General features: G+C 39.7%; 5 protein-coding genes across 5 annotated transcripts in view; 1 reads left to right on the top strand and 4 right to left on the bottom strand.

Moving 5' to 3' along the window:
* Positions 1–77: 77 nt before the first annotated feature.
* On the bottom strand, positions 78–789 carry LOC149113685 (uncharacterized). The gene has a single exon (XM_089286256.1). It carries the CDS (start codon positions 722–724, stop codon positions 152–154), a length of 573 nt encoding a protein of 190 aa, XP_089142382.1. The 5' UTR covers positions 725–789; the 3' UTR covers positions 78–151.
* Positions 790–2,250: 1,461 nt separating this feature from the next.
* Positions 2,251–2,767, bottom strand: LOC149113684 (histone H3). The gene has a single exon (XM_089286255.1). The coding sequence runs from the start codon at positions 2,732–2,734 to the stop codon at positions 2,324–2,326; it is 411 nt and encodes a 136-aa protein (XP_089142381.1). The 5' UTR covers positions 2,735–2,767; the 3' UTR covers positions 2,251–2,323.
* Positions 2,768–3,211: 444 nt separating this feature from the next.
* LOC149113683 (histone H4) lies at positions 3,212–3,850 on the top strand. The gene has a single exon (XM_089286251.1). The coding sequence runs from the start codon at positions 3,236–3,238 to the stop codon at positions 3,545–3,547; it is 312 nt and encodes a 103-aa protein (XP_089142377.1). The 5' UTR covers positions 3,212–3,235; the 3' UTR covers positions 3,548–3,850.
* A 1,798-nt stretch (positions 3,851–5,648) lies between these two features.
* LOC110050350 (phospholipid phosphatase 2-like) lies at positions 5,649–12,314 on the bottom strand. The gene is made up of 6 exons (XM_089286250.1): positions 12,000–12,314; positions 9,626–9,735; positions 8,484–8,684; positions 7,825–7,882; positions 7,451–7,624; positions 5,649–6,205 (listed from the first exon to the last, which is right to left on the bottom strand). The coding sequence occupies exons 1-6, from the start codon at positions 12,228–12,230 to the stop codon at positions 6,137–6,139; spliced, it is 843 nt and encodes a 280-aa protein (XP_089142376.1). The 5' UTR covers positions 12,231–12,314; the 3' UTR covers positions 5,649–6,136.
* Positions 12,315–14,104: 1,790 nt separating this feature from the next.
* LOC110061698 (phospholipid phosphatase 1-like) overlaps positions 14,105–17,015 on the bottom strand; it is a 9,110-nt gene continuing 6,199 nt past the window's right edge. Inside the window, exon 7 of the mRNA XM_089286249.1 lies at positions 14,105–17,015. This exon is cut by the window's right edge and continues 82 nt beyond it. Within this exon, the coding sequence (XP_089142375.1) occupies positions 16,954–17,015 (62 nt within the window). The 3' untranslated portion in view covers positions 14,105–16,953.

Here is a 17,015-nt window from a genome sequence, read left to right as displayed (position 1 = left end):
CACTGAGTTAGTGGAAACAACTCGAAGGCAAGGAAAACACGGGCAGAAAATTAGATGTTTACACCATCAGACACGTATTTGTTGCTCATTACTTTTTTGTATTTGGTGGCTCCTAAAGGAGCCGTTTTGTTTACTGAAGAACCGTCGCACTTCACTTCTTTGCCGTTTTCTTGGCGGCAGGCTTTTTGGCGGGCTTTTTCGCTGCTTTCTTGGCGGCGGGTTTCTTGGCCGCCTTCTTGGCGGGTTTTTTAGCTGCGGGCTTCTTTGCTGCTGGTTTCTTAGCTGCGGGTTTCTTTGCTGCTGGCTTTTTCGCCGCTGGTTTCTTCGCAGCCTTCTTTGCCGCGGGTTTCTTCGCTGCCTTCTTGGCGGCGGGCTTCTTCGGTTTGGCGGCTGGCTTCTTCTTTGCAGCGGGCTTCTTCTTCGGTTTCTTCTCCTTCTTTTCCTCCTTGGGCAACTTGAAGGAGCCTGAAGCACCAACTCCCTTGGTGTGCACAAGCTTTCCACTGGCGGCGCCTCTCTTCAAAGCCATCTTCAAGTGCGAGCCAACCTCACCAACCTTGTAGTTCGCTTTGATGTATTTCTCGATGGCTTGGCGGGAAGAACCGCTTCGCTCCTTCAGTGCTACAATGGCAGCCTTGATCATATCCAAATAAGGTGGATGATCGGCAGGCTTTTTAGGCGCGGCTGGCTTCTTTTTGGCTGGGGATTTTGCTGCTTCGGACATGTTACAATCTTGTTATCGCTTCGGCTCTGAAGACTCGAAATATACTCGTTTGAATGTGCAACTAATGTATATGACCGAATGCGGACCACTGAGGAAACAGGGCTAAGGAAATGGCGTCGTCAAAATTTGTGCTAGTTTACTCGACGTTTTGTCCGATAAAAACGTCTACTAAAAAGATTACTAGAAAGAAATCCCTACAAAAGCTAGTTTGGGTCTCTCTTAAATTGTATCTGTAAAACAGATTAGCGTAAATTCTACCCAAGACTGAAATTTTTTGCCTTAAAGAGGACAAAGCAGTGAGATTTTACTGAATACTTTGTGTTTACACCTAAATAACTTTTGTACTGATCATTATTCTTCCTGAAATTACAAGTCCCAGGGACGAGTTATTACTACATGTTAATGTTATCCAACAAAATTACCACTTCTGTTGATTTCCAATGGTTGAACGTCTCTTAAGTTTGAACAACAAGGACAAACTCCTTCAGTCCGCCATTTGTAAATCACTACCGTGTTTGTAAAAGACTTTGGGGAATTAAAACGTATGACATTCTAGTATTGGAGTATAAACGGCAATTCAACTATGATAAATAGCCTGTGGCAAGGTTTTAGTTCAATTTTTAAGAGATAAATAGTGGATAAACCGTGTATTTGCCGATCGAGACCGATGATCAAACCGAGTGATCGTCCAGTCCATATTCGATTTTAATCATGATAACCTGAACCACACAGATTTATCTTCTGCACGTTTCTTGTGTTGTATTTATAATAATTTTTATTCACTAAGGTGAACTGATAAAGATTATTTATTAAATCATCAAATATCTAGCACTTTTAATGTCCATCATTGTGACATTCACTCAATGTTGTGTAGCACATGTCGCAAACAATTGTAATTCGTGTAATTTGCATTTAGTTTGCGCCAAAATCAGTGGAGTTAATATGCAGTTTAAAATTAACTCTTTCCACTTAAACGTACAAAATAGGACCAAAGAATGGTCAAGAATGACTGAATGAGGCGAAATCTTTTCTATTCATGTAGTGATGTGTTCGTAACGAATACAGAAAACCACTGTCTAAATCTACTGGCCGCCAAAATTTACAATTTATCGGTTTGCTTTAGATGCGCCCGGCTTTCTGTTCAAGTTGTCCGTCAATGATAAGCTAGTATGCAGAAATACGGTTTGCATATAGGAGTTCAAAAGAACCAAAGGTTTTTGAAAGAAATAGCCACTTAATTACATGGAGAACTCAGTCAAACACGGAGTGAGAGGCTCGTGGGACGAAACACTCAAAAAGGGTAGACCGTTACAACGCGCGCCAAATTGCCATGAAATAACGCTGGTAATTCCAACAGCTTAAAACGTTTTTTGGAAGTCGTTGCACATTTCTTTACTTCAGCGGAAAATTTGAGAAACAGAGTAAATCGCGAAAGCGTTAAGGGAAGGGCTAGTCAGCTATGATCTTCACTTTTTCGCTCGCATTTATTGTTATGAGCTGAGAAGTGTAACAAGTTTAAGTACAGATTAGTTGGTCATTGCTTTTATTCATGTGGTGGCTCCTAAAGGAGCCGTTTGTTTTGTGAAAGTGCTGTCCACTTTATGCTCGCTCTCCGCGGATTCGGCGGGCCAACTGAATGTCCTTGGGCATGATGGTGACGCGCTTGGCGTGGATGGCGCACAAGTTGGTGTCTTCAAACAGACCAACAAGGTAAGCCTCGCTGGCTTCCTGAAGAGCCATGACAGCGGAGCTCTGGAAACGCAGATCGGTCTTGAAATCCTGAGCAATTTCTCGCACAAGACGCTGGAAGGGCAGCTTGCGGATCAGCAGCTCGGTGGATTTCTGGTAACGACGGATCTCACGAAGAGCGACTGTACCAGGCCTGTAACGATGAGGTTTCTTGACTCCACCGGTGGCAGGAGCGCTCTTACGAGCTGCCTTGGTGGCGAGCTGTTTTCGTGGAGCTTTTCCACCAGTTGATTTACGAGCAGTTTGCTTTGTACGAGCCATGTTTGATAATAACGAAGTTAACAGAATATGGCGCAATGACCAAGCAATGGATTTATACATGGCGGGCTGCTTTCTGATTGGCTAAAAAGTAAGAGATGCGATTGGCTCAGTCTGAAAACTCTAAAATATATTTCATGGTTTGGTGGTTCTATTTCGATCCGAAGTTTCTTTGAAGATATTTTTTGTGACATTGATTGGTTTCAGTTCGATTAATCATCGAAGGAATGGATTGTTTCTAAAAGTTTCTTTTCTGTAGGAGTTTTTCTGTAACTTTTTCATTTATTCACCGTAAAAGGTCATGATATTAGTATGTCGTGAACGAAGATGAATGTTGTATGCTAATATGAACAGTATTAACTGACCCATGGCGCTATTGTCTGTTGTTAACCAATAGCAATAAATACAGTATGGTGCTTTCTGAGAGGTCATTCTTCTCTCTATAAAAGCGTAAAACGAGCGAGTTCATTATAACTCAGCTAAACCGGTACATTAGATATCAGCATGTCTGGTCGCGGTAAAGGAGGCAAAGGTCTAGGAAAAGGAGGCGCCAAGCGTCACCGAAAGATCCTTCGTGACAACATCCAAGGCATCACCAAGCCAGCCATCCGTCGTCTTGCTCGCCGTGGCGGTGTCAAGCGAATCTCTGGCCTGATCTACGAGGAGACTCGTGGTGTTCTCAAAGTTTTCCTTGAGAACGTGATCCGTGATGCTGTGACATACACCGAGCATGCCAAGAGAAAGACTGTGACAGCCATGGATGTGGTGTACGCTCTGAAACGACAAGGCCGTACTCTGTACGGATTTGGCGGTTAGACAGCTCAGTCTGCCAACACACACAAACGGCTCCTTTAGGAGCCACCAAATCTCTCAAAAGTCATGACCAATAAAATTTTTCCCACGCTTGCCGACCACAAATTCTTGTCCCCAAAGAAATCGAGGAACGATATTGAAAACTGTAAACCTTCGCGCCCATTTCAAAAGAAATCGCTTATACGCTCTAGGGACTACGGTAACCTGATGAGCCAGTCCTTTGTTCTTAGCTATAGTGGGCCAAATTAAGAACGAACAAATTCAACTGGAATGCGCTCATTTCATCCCTTATCCCAATAATAAAAAGTATTGAAACTCACGAGATCTGAGCTACCTAAAATAATCGCGCCAACTAGATCCGATATAACTGACACCGAGATTTCAAATTAGGCGCGCTTTTCACTTTTGCATTTGCCGCGCACACTAAGGCCTGAAATTAGCAAAATGTAAATCTAAAGCATGAACCGGACTATTTGCATTTGATGAGATAGTATCGACACAAAAAACTGGACTTGCCTGGGGAAAGGACGGAGTAACGAGCGTTAGAACTACGATAAAAAGTCAGTAAATTTGGGGAAGAGTGCGTTACTTTCAGTTATATACCCTGGATCTCTAAACAGAAGGAGTATTTAACTCAAAATTGGAGTATCAGGTATAAATATGAGTCGACGCGATGAAAAGTTTACAGGAACCTTTAAAGAAAATAAAGGCAACTAAAATGGAACAGAGATTTTTGTTGATGGTGACTCTTGTAATATTTAGTGGCTCCTAAAGGAGCCGTTTTTTTTTTTGTTTGTTTGTTTGAGTCAGCTTATTTAAGCTTTGGCTTTCTTCTCGGTCTTCTTGGGTAGAAGTACAGCCTGGATGTTGGGAAGAACACCTCCCTGTGCTATGGTGACACCGGCGGACAGTTTGTTCAACTCCTCGTCATTACGGACAGCCAGCTGAAGGTGACGGGGGATGATTCTTGTCTTCTTGTTGTCACGAGTAACGTTGCAAGCCATCTTCGAGCGCATCGCCACCGAAGCTTCCCGCCTTGCCCACTACAACAAGAAATCAACCATCAGCTTCCGCGAGATCCAGACCGCCATCAGGCTGCTTCTGCCCGGTGAACTAGCCAAACACGCCGTGAGTGAAGGAAACCAAGGCTGTGGTCAAGTACACCAGCAGCAAGTAAACTCACTGTGTGGGTTTCCCGCCAAAACCAACGGCTCCTTTAGGTGCCACCAAATGATACAAAAGTCAATGGGCAAAATAATATTACATTTTATATCTGTTTTTTGTTTTGCATTTACTAGCTTTTGCTTTTTACTTCATGGCCTGACATCGTTGTTGGACTCTCATTAGTAAAGCTATTAATAGGTCTAAGGGTTTAGCTTTTCACATGAACCAATGATTAAGTAATGTCTATCATGGTCTTAGTCAAATACTTTTTGTGTGTGTGTGTGTTCGACTGTAACAAGCTTAATGATATCTAATAGGCATAATATCAAAGCTTATAAATGCAGATGTAAGCTCGATTTCCGCCACTCTCTGGTAATCGAGCCTAGGTAGTCTGCTACAGTTTTGTTCGCGCAATGTAGCAGACGCGATCGGCTGAGGGATCGCAGTTTATCTCGCTTTGCCGCTACTATTTTGTAACAGGAAAAACTTTTCGGGGGTGGGGGGGGGGGGGGGGGGGACCGTTGCTTTCAGGGTTTATTCGGAAGGTTAAAAATTTACTTTACTTTTGGGGAGCCGCTGCTTTCGGGAGGCCCGCTACTTTCGGAATTCTATTTGGCGCGATCGTAAACGGTGCGTCACGCGTGTGTCTAAGCCGCGCCAACCAGAACTTTGCTAAAGGGACGACAGAGGGTGAGAAGACGCCTTCTGGGTGTCCCGAATACTATTGAAACCTCCATTCATGACTAATCAGCTGATGCATCCCTGTTAAAGGACAGATGATATTTTGGGAAGTTCCTTCGGTTTCGTTATCTTGGTCGTTGCTTAGAGGAACAAGTTAAAAAGAAAACAAGCGAACAAACAAAAACAAAAACGTGCGCGCAATGCGCAAGTAATGGAATCCTGATAGCTGTGACCATTATGCGCAAACTGTACACAAGCATTTTCACACAAATATTTTATTTAAAAGAGAATATAAATGTTGAAATATGGGCATGCCCGCAGGTAGCAAAGGCTAACCTAGGCGGCTCACACCTTAACAAACTCCAGTGTGTTGTATAGTGTAGGAGGAGAATTACTGCAGTTTTCTATTGAGTGTTGTAAAACCAAAACCAAAGTTATCACTCTAACCAATCAAAAAGCACAAAGACAGTCCAGTGAACCAATCAAAACTCGAAGTAAAGATATGAAGCTGATGCAAAGCGCGGGAAAACGTGTTTGAGCGAGTCACGATTGGTCAGTTGTAGTCTTACTTCAGATCGGATGAAAAAGTGGCGCGAGTATTTTAAGTCAATTATTTAACGCTTTGATTTGAAACCAATCACTTTACGACACTCAAATGAAAATCGCTCTATGCAGTGTTATTGTATCTTTACAAATCACGCATATGCATTGGCATTATTCAATCTCCTTGATAGAGGTTTGCCTCTGTTATGACAACAACGTGTAAACTTTCGGCTTGCGGATCTGAATGGCAAAAAGCTTCAAGACCTTGCATGCCTAGAAGGTACACAACAAAACAGGAAAGTAGAATTAGAGTGTAAAATAGGAGTTTATAGTTTTCGTAGTAACTTAACTGAGAACCATACTGGACAAAATAGTTATGAAGACTGTTCACTCGTAGCATTCTTTGAGCTCGTCACGCAATCTTCGTCGGAAGTAGATTGCCTGACTAGCCCAATGAGCGTCTGCGTAGGGGGCTAGTTTACTGGTAGCATCACTAAATATTTGCACTGGATGGGTTTCGGGCAAGTCAAACTACAGACAGCTCCGCACAGGTCTTAACTTTCAAACAAGGAAGACTTAGAATGTGACAAACAGGTATACTCACACCTTTCATGAAAATTTGTAACTACACGAGTCAGGGCCGTAACCAGAAAAAATTATGACTGAGGGAATGTTATTTGTTTGTTTATTTATTTGGTAGCAACCCTTCAAAGAAATCAACAACAAAAACAACAAAAATGATTGAGGCAAGTACTACGACCCTAAAAGTGAACAACTATATTATTTAAAGTTGCCGCTACTCACTGATAATAACGTCCTGTATAGTGTTAAGAGCTGGAGCCTCCCAAGTGCGGAGGGGGGAGATACATGTCTAAGTTTCTCTCTTGTTCCCCGTCAATAAATTTCTATCGCTCCTTTAAATGTTTCGTCAAGGTTTCGCTTAATACAGCAGAGATGTTCCTTGTTCCCTCAAATTAATCCAAAAACCTTCTCTTGTCCCCATGAAGTAAATGGTCCAATAAGCACTTAATGACTGGCCCCAAGGGAAACAGGAGTTTTGTTTCCCCGATCCCCGAGGCGAAGATTGAGGTCGAGGGGAAACAAAACTCACTGTTTCCCGTAGGGCTAGTCATTAAGTGTTTTGTTATACCTCCCAACTCAAAACTAGAAAACAAAACTGCGAGTCGAAAGTTCAAGTTGTTGTTTCCCTAGAGAGTTAGTGAGTTTTGTTCGCCCTACGAGTTAGTGAGTTTTAACCAACGGCACTTGACACGTTCTTCTCCAATCGGAAAATGTATTTGAGTTGGAAGGTATAATTAATGTTCCCTTCTTCCACCAACCCCTTGGAACCCCTCAGAGGTTTCCTTATAAGGAAAAGGATGGACTGAAACAACGGCGGGCAAATTGGATGAACCGTTGGGAATAAATCTACCTTTTAAGTTTACCGTGACGCGTTTTTTAGGGAGCTTTCTGTTCTACAGGATAAATAAATAACATTATAGACAGAAAAGAACTCACAATTAGCCAAGTAAAGATGGCTCCGAGGATGAAACCCGCCATAACATCTGTCAAGAAGTGCGAATTATCAGCCAGTCGACTCAATCCAACAAACAGTGACAAAGACACCAGTACAATCTGCAGCAATGGCTTCATCAACTTGGTTTCTGTTTTCACGGCTGAGTGAATATAAAACTGTGTGCCAGGGGAAAAAAAAAGAACATTTAGTCAATTAACCTTTTACTTACAAACCGGTCCTGGCTAGAGGAAAGTCTACAAGCTACGGATCATCATTAGTGTAGCACACAAAACAATTAAAAACTGTAAGAACAAACAAGCAAGTGAACGAAAATACGAACGAACACAGATGAACAAATACAGGCGAAAAGACTTACTGAAAGAAATAGCATTCCATACATGGAAATGGCAGAGTGACCAGATGGAAAAGACAGCCTAAAAGGAATGGTTATCAAAGAAAAACAGTTCATACATAGTTAACAACTATGGTTCACATTGCATCCGAGGGAGAACCGTCTTAGCTTATTTCAGGCTTTCGGTTAGTTCAGGATGGAGCCCGAAGAAGTGTGAGAGCGAAAACATGGGATGGATTCAAAACAAACTGAACGCTGGGACAGGCTGGAACCACTTAGTACATCGTTGTTTTCGCTACTCGAATACACTATCTGGATCATCAACCGTCTACCAAAAGTCTTTCGAAAGAGCTTGTTCAAAATTGTTCATAAATCTTGTCAGTGTCCTTCAAAGAATTAGAACCAATGGACCAGTTTTTCGCGCTCTTTTCATAATTATTCTGCATGCATGTTTGCGCAGGCACTTGTCAAGGCTACAGATTTTGCGCCACTTTTCGCCAATAGCAATACCAACTAGCTCACTTTCCCTAGGTGGGTTATATTCTTTTGCTATTTGCATGGTTCCCGCAATTTCCGCTAGTTATAAGTTTTCTCGCACTTGTCTCGGTTATTGACGCCCCTTGAATGGCTCAACAAACAAGCAAACAAACAAATGACAGCCACAACAACAACAGTATTCTAACCTGGCCATTTTGACGTCATAGGGATCTCCGGTGCAAACGTCTTTTGTGACGTAGCCTTGTTGGCAGTCAGCTTGTGACGTATTAGCCAGGCACACGGTTAGGAACGAGGGTCTCAACTTACCCACACTGGTCTTGGAAAGGTCGACAACGATTTCGGTCAGGAATCCGCCAAAAACAAAGACGAAGATCAACGAAATCATGCTACAAAGAAAACGAATTTGCTATAAAAAGATGACTACAATAACTGAGAAGAGCTATAATAGAGTGAAAACCCGCGTGTAAGAACCTACCTTTTTTGAAGTCTGGCAAAAAAGGTTCTTGCATTTTGGGGTAGTTATTGGGAATTTAGGTTAAGTAGGTTCTTAATGTCTATGAAGGAGATGTAGTTGTTGATAACCAGAAAAATAAGTTAACTTGGGCTCACAACTGTATTATGTACATGTAATTTCTTGCGATATACATTTGCAGTCTCAAAGTCACACTCCTTGGTTAAATGATCTCTTGGTTAAAATGTTCATCATAATTTAACTGTAACCTGCTTTATCTTCCTTGGCTAAACAGGTTCTTATATTTTTGGGTTTTAAAATGGCAAATTTCTTCCAGCTGTTTGTTAAACCATTAGGTTCTTACAAGCGGGTTTTTTACTGTCGGGAAAGATAAATGGGTCATTCGCGATGACGCGTGATACGATATACGTGATGTGTGTATCTGTAGCGCGTGATTTTGACAAAAATGAGCGCTTGAGCGCGCTTCAGTATAAACCTGAAATGAGCTCGGAAGCAACCCGCCCGCTTACATCCCGCTTAAAATAGTTATTTGTCATCCTCTACTAACTATGTTCGCAAGTGCTCGCATGTGCAAGTACTATATCTAGTATTTTTTAAGGGGGTGATGATAACGTTGGAAGGAAAATCTTAAAGTCTTACCTAATCAGACCACACACTAACAGTGATTAATTCATATCTTCTCATTACTTTTTCACAACGAACTCAGTAAGAGGGTTATGAGAATTGACTACAGATCATCACAAGCAGCAAATTCGTCATTGCTGATGAAAACCACATTCTCCCAAAATAAATTAGAAAGATGTAGGGACAAAAGTAATAAGAATTTCAATGTTGATCGTGAACCTCAGCTCTTACCTGGCTATCCAGGGCTTCAGTTTAATCAATCCATAGGATTCTTCTTCTTCTTCTTCTTCTTGGTCCTCGTCTGATCTTGTCATGTTATTACTGATCTCGACAATCAGTATCTACAGTGTTCAACAAAAACGGAGGAATTTGGTTATTTCGAGATCTTGCACTCGATTTCAATCACTTTTGTATGATGGAAAAGGCGCACACAAAAGACTTACAAGGGAAGTGACGGAAGGAAGCTAGATTAAAAATATCAGAGCCTTAGGTTTCCACTTACGGTCAAATGGGAAAATAGATGGGGCATGTTCACTTGGGCTCAGATCAGGGAACAGTGCCGTACCTCTTGTGTATTGATTGTTTTCAACCAATCCCAAAATTACTCAGTCGAATACTCGCAACTCGTACAGGGGTACTGCCAATATAGGTACCGTATGTACGGCACCAAAGGGTATGGTTTTTGAGTCGTTTTGGTCAGAAATAGGGTTTAGTTGGTCTGAAACTGGATATGGTTTGTGAACTCTGGTCTTGAACTGGGTATGTTTTTAAAAGGAGCTACTTCTTTGTCATTATAATTAAGACCGTCGACGTCAACATCGAGCTAGGGCTTGATTTAAGAGTCTACTACTACTACTACTAGGTCTGAAACAGGGCATCGGATGAGGTCTGCAAAAGAGAAGGGAAAACCACAAATTTTGTTCTGGAATACGGTAAAGGCTTTAAGAAGCTCGCCATACGCCCAGACCCAATTTTGGGTGTACTTCTCTACCCTGGGACTCACAAGTACTACGAAAGTTTTCGTCTCCAGTTGTCACAAATGCTCGTCAGTTTAATTTGGAAATCTTGTTTTTAACAAACTACGAAAACTTAAGCAAAGATCTGATCAGAACAAGAATTTGCAAGTTAAAGCCGAAAATTCAATTGAATTTATTTTCCATTCAGAAGGGTATACCTTTATCTTAGTCGCTTGATTGTAAACAATAGACTCATTAGAATGTAAAGCGTTGCTTTGAAGCCCTTGATGAATACTCTGAATTTCCTTCCTCCCTCGCAGGGGGAAATTGGATGTTTGTCCGTATGTTTCTCTCGACGTCATCATAAAACTGATCTTTTTATGGTTATTGCGGTTGTTTTAGAGCTAATTGAATGCTGGTACTGTACAAATGGGCCAAATTGAGTTCTCCTTATACATTCTTATGCATATTTTCTGGAAAACATTGTTATGTCTGTCCTCTCTCCTTAGTAGCGCTAATTTATTTATGGATTGTTCAGGAAAGTTGATCCCTCAGAGGGAAGGAAGGATCCTGATTGCTTTTTGGTTGACGAAAATAAAAAAAAAAACATTCCTTAGGATTACTGTAACAGTAGAACTTTTCTTGAGCTACTGTAAGTTATTCGTTCCCCTGGTGAAAGCAATTTACCTTGTTTTGCTTGACTAACTTTCTTCTGTTCACGTTGACTGAAGATAATTAACACTTCTACCTTGCTTTTCAATCGCTCTGAACTGAACAATCTCGTCAAATATTTAGAGCTGTTTGATTATCAAGACAAATGCTTTCGTTCGAGAAGACTTGATCTTACGTTCGCTAAATGGATTTCTGATCACATAAGGACAAACTAACCTAGTTTTTTAATGATCTCCCTTAAAAGTGATATTCACTAATTTGCATGAGTAAAGAAGTTGTTTTTGCGAAGATTAATTACCTGCACTTACTTTAAAACTGTTCTGTCGTCTAACTGGAAAACCATTCACCGTTTTGCAGCTAAACCAGCCGGAATTCAGCCGGTTACCGTAATTGGCAGTTTGCAAGCCATTCAGCAATTCAATGTACAGATATTTTTAAGAGTCTTTCTGTCAGGAATGCTAATTTCAAAGAAGCCTTTCCCTATTTTATTTGACAGTGGGAGAGAAAGTCACAAATTCCATAGAAACAAACGGGAAAGAATAAAACTTTTGTAACGCAGCAATATCGCGTATTTAATATTAGACCATCTTCAGCAAGAAAAAAAATTACGATATCTCCAATTTTACCCCTTAATTAAATTTCTTGTTATTCATGGGGAAAAGTAGCTGGAACTGTTCTTTTGAGTTGTTAACAAAGAAATGCTTGTCATGTATACACCAATTTCTTTCAAAATGCGTTAGAGTTCTCATAAATGATATTAAGTTGGAATATAAACAGTTTGAAACGTTTCCAAAGGTAGTCCAAAATTCGTTCCACCGGAAATTTGCCGCAACGTTTCCATGCTATACCCAGCTTCCATTCACAAAGATACGCAGTGTTGTCAAGAATGTTTCCTCTTATAACATACACATTGGTTAAAACTACTTTTGAAATTATGATTGTCGATAAAAAAGAGATCATACTGTATTGCAACTCACCACAACTATCGGAATGATATATGAGAGTGAACAGACAACTTCGTGGCGCAAATAATCTTCTTTAAGTGGCTTCTGAATGCTTGTATCCCCACACAGAAATCCCTGTTTAGTCGGGTATAGCCCCTTTGTGGTACCGTATAAAGTGATCTTGATCACTATGAAAACAATAAGAACTACCATAAAACAAATAGAATCGAACACGAAGTTGATAAGTTTGACGTTCGAAGCCATTTTGTGACCTCAACTGTCGATCACAGTGCACCGACACACAAGATTAAGCTTTTCGTTGCATTTCAATGGTTTTTTCACTTTGGGTAATTTCCAACATTATGCAAATTCGATTGCCTTAATGCACCAGCGCGCTTAAACACAAAAGGGCTTGGTCACATGTGATCAGAAGCGATTCACAAGCTTATTAAAGAAGACTGAATTATTTTGAGGCAAACAAAAAGAGGCCAAATGGTGGAATTTTAGGCTATGGTTTTAAAAATGAATTTATATCGAAAGAAACTTGAGAAATTCTGGCTTGAAATAATAGAAAACCTAGACAAAGCGACATAGTTGTGCAGACTGACAGAGGTTCTTTAAATGGAGAGACGCCACATCGCCTTCACAGACAGTTCGTTTGGTTATGTTCAAGTGTACCCCGGGAACACAGACGGAAAAACCATTGTACTCCTTTCTTTACGAGCCTCTGTTTAGCTGTTGTATATTGTTGAGTCTTGTATCGGTTCTTCTTCGAGGACAGAACCGTTCGTTTCAACACAGCTCGTAATACGTTTGCCATATCGACATCACCTGAAACTCGAATGACTTCCAATTTTTTAAAGTTCAGAATCTCTTCTTTTCCTTGAGTCATTGGAGACTCCGGAACCAGGGGAAGGTAGAGATAAAGAAAAAAGAAGAGATAAGAGAACGATAAAAGATAAAGGAGTAAAGATAAAGTTTTATGGGATCCAGAAAGCCAACCCCGCGTCCTCGCCGTGGATCCCGGGCAACGCCCATGGCGGCTAACGGGGCTCTGGTGCACTAAGGCTTATCATTTACTTGCTATTTTGTGGGCGAGAAAACTTAAGCTTTCGCTAGCGCTATCTCACTCGTGGAGGTGGAAGACGGGGAAACAATACCCATTGACCAAAGTCGGGAAACAAGGCTAACAGAAGAATTTTTAATAAAAGGGTTGGGAAAATGTGCAACGATAAGATTTATTTCAGCCCGGTCAGTTTATGAGCAAACACTAGAATTCTCTGATGCGTTTGACTCCTGTACCAAAACCTTTGTTATAACATAACTAAAGCAAAGCGCACGCTCTGATTGGTTAATTTAGCGTCTACTATTTGCCCATGGGTGTACGCCGCTGACGTGTGTGCTAATGTTTACAAAGCAAATCTTTTGACAGACATTGTTTCCAAAGTAATCACCGACGTCCTTCTGCCAGAAATGCGAAACTGTCTTCACAGTTGTCTGAAGATGAAACTTTATCGAGTTACTGGTGTGCAGTCGGTTGTCATGAATGAATTTTCGCGCGCTTGTTTTCTCTTGTCATGTAAGACTACACGAACATTTTTTTTTGTGATGTAGCTCAATAAAAGGACTTCTGTTGTTCCAATGTCTCAATTTTATGTTATAAAACAAATGCTAAACGCCATAGCGTGCACTAGTGAGTTATGGATGCACTTGGGAGGTTTGCTAAGCACTCAAGAAGCTAGAGTCGCACTCGGCTATTGCCTCGTGCGACTCTTACGCTTCTTTCGTGCTTAGCAACCTCCCGCGTGCATCCATAACTCAATAGTGCACGCTATGGCGTTTACCATTTGTTAATTCTAAAAAAATCCAAAAACCTCTTGGTGGTTATTTAAGTACAGAATTGGGTAGGTGTAATAAGAATGGCACTCGTGTGATTTTTGGGAGGGTATAACCATCTTATGTTCACATTCCAAGATTTCATTTCAAATTTCATCTGTTCGGATTTGCTACTTTTTTCCTCTTTGCCTGCAGCGTTTAATTCATTCACAAAACATTTTTCCTGTCAGATTTTGCCTTTCCTTTAGGAAAAAATACATCAACAAATCAACAAACAACAAAAAGAAAACAAAACATGAAAATGGTGCATTGCCTCTTTACTTTTTAAAGCAGGATTAAACTAATCCATAATAAGCATTAAATTCTAGTTCAGTTTTATAACATAATTATTTCCTTGCTTCTTTGTTTAAACTCTGACTGAACATGAAATTAAGTAAAATTCATTTTCATAAATATAGAGATAAACAACATTGTGCAACTGTTAATCCCGTATGTGCAGTTCCAGAAAATATCCATGCTCCCCCACAGAAGATAATTTCCTGGGATTAGTAGGTTCTTCAAGACCAAAAAAACTGAAGTAGTTTAATTGGAATTTCCATATGAGTGGGGGTGTTAGTAAACATCCCCTCCGTGGGGGAGGTATGGATACTAAGTTCTGGAACTACACAATTTGTATAAAAACATTCCACAACAGTTCAACTACAGTGTAGCCAGCCAACAGTCCTATCACCCTGTCTAATGTAACACACATTCAAGAAAGACCCCAAGTGACATCTGATAGACTGCAAGATTTTCCTAGCAAATTGCTTTTTGCTTCCTCGTACAGAAAAGTAGAATTTGACGAGGTCAAGATTCACTTAGAGCTTTTTCCATGCACCCCTTCAATTTTGAGGTATACTGGTATCTTATGCCAGAAAACATCTGGTATACAGTTATCCCAGTACCCACAGCCCCTTCCTGGCTGGACCTGACAAGCAGTTGCCCTGGCTAGTCCATGCTATAACTGAATGTAGAAAAACATGTTAGACACAAGAAGTACAGTATTTCATTACTGCAAGTGAAATATATAAATATATAAATACAGGTGAATACTTGAAAGTGGGTAAAATATTGTGTTAAATAACTAGACTTCTGCTAGATTAAGATGACCTAAACTTGTTTTCTGTTGGTGGTGTAGAATGGTCAGAATTATTTTCCTTAAGTGAATATTCCACTGTCATTTTAAAGTTCCAAGCTTTAAATGGAAGGCTTGTATGAATCCCACAATAAACATTACCTGGCAAATTAATTTTGCACTAAGGGATTTATAAGAATTATTACACATGATTTAATTCAATGCTGTAGTCAACAGACTTTATCATAAAATTATAGTATTTTGGTTTGGAGAGGACAAAAGCAGCATTAAAAAACACAGTAATGAGGTTATCACAAGGTGCATAATAAATAATTCCAAATAGTTTGCACCCAGAAATTAAGTGCTGGTGAAGTTAAATTAAGGTGCAATACTGTAAATAATGCAAAAATTATGCTACAAATAAATGAACTATCAGAGCAGTTTTCATTTGAAACCAATTACTGACCAATTAGACAACTCAGCCAATCTCAAACCATAGTAAAACCAAAACAAAAACCAAAGTAATTGTCACTTTCGACACTCAATTGAAAACCGCTCTAACTTCAAATTATTAAATAGTGGTGCAGCTGAGATAATATAAATAATATTCAAGTCACTGACTGAAATTAAAAACAATTCTAGTCTGTCTATGTAATGACATCCGGTTCTTACACACTATAAAATGAATGAATGTACAAAAGGAGAATAACTAAAGGAAAGAGTCAAGTCTCTAACATACTTCAAAAATCTGACTGTAGCACATATAACCCATGGACCAAACAACTTCTGTCTCTTTTTTAAAGTATTGAATGATCAGAACAATAAATTAATAATATTATATTTTGTTTAGAAAATGTCACTTTTCCAAATATTATTGCCAAAGCAATGTCTTTCAAAACCTTTGCAAATTACAAACTTGCTGCTTTAGAAAATTTTGAAAATCTCACAGCAATTTGACATAACAACAGAACCCTGCAATGAAACCACCTCCCCAATTTATTAAATTTAATACATATGGTCACCTTGGAAAAAAACGGCTACAATTTTTTTGGCTGGTAAAAATCAGCTGTTTAAGCTGGCTCTTGCTATTTACATTTCTGTTGTATTTAAGTATAGTTATGGTCAGTATTTCTGTACTGCTAATAGGCTACTTTCAATATTATTTTTAAAATTCAGCTTGAAAGCAAAGTCTAGATCAAGGCACAAACAAGAGAAATAAATAAACACACTCATTCAATTTCGTTTGTTTGTGTCCTCTAGACCTCATTCCCGAGCTGAATTTTAATATATTGAAAACCCTTTATTGCCCAGATGCTCAAGAAACCTCAGGTTTCCCTTCCACTTTTCCTTCATCACTATTACACTTTTTTTGTACCAATCAATGAGTTTGATGTTAAAACAGCACAAAAAAGGGTAATTTCCGTATAAGTTAATTATCTTAAATTAACATCTGCTTCAACATATATTTACTGGTGCGTACATGAACTAAAAATTTAACATTAACCAATTAAAATCATTTTGGGTTCTAAAAATCAACAACAGTGAGATGGAAGTCACTGGCATTTGTGCTATTGACGATAGCATTAAACCCACTACAAAAGTATGTTGGCAATGTGCAGATGATATAATTATGCCTCAGTTATTGTCAAAGCATGAGTGCAAGATCACTGGATATTGGCCAAGTTCTTTCTTTGCATGTTTATGGACCAAGATCAAGACATAAACACATAAATTCGCAAAAAAAAAAAAGAAAAAAAAAACAAGCACAAAAGGAACAAGGAGCCATCTTGACTGAACAAGCTTGGTCAATAAAGGGTTTATTATAGAGGAAAAGAACTTAGTTATGTTCTTGCAGGATACAGTGGGTATATAATCCCAAGCGGGCAAGATAGTACCACCTTTTCTACTTGGGTAGCCAATCACACCACAGGATTTGGTTTATCTTGCCCACCCACAGAGCAAGTCATATAATAAATACAGGTTAATATACTAAAGAGTAGCTTTGAGAAATCCTAAGGAACATTTCCACAAGGTCTGCTAAAGTGGAATAGCACTTTCACCATTCAGCTGCCCTTCTTCTTCACTTTGCGTTTCTGCAT

This window comes from Orbicella faveolata, unplaced genomic scaffold (assembly GCF_042242905.1).
Source record: "Orbicella faveolata isolate gen_17 unplaced genomic scaffold, um_ofav_v1 contig_14, whole genome shotgun sequence".
In the NCBI taxonomy this organism is placed as follows: domain Eukaryota; kingdom Metazoa; phylum Cnidaria; class Anthozoa; order Scleractinia; family Merulinidae; genus Orbicella; species Orbicella faveolata.
The sequence above is the reverse complement of the archived record's forward strand: the minus strand, read 5'-3'. Positions and strand labels throughout refer to the sequence as shown.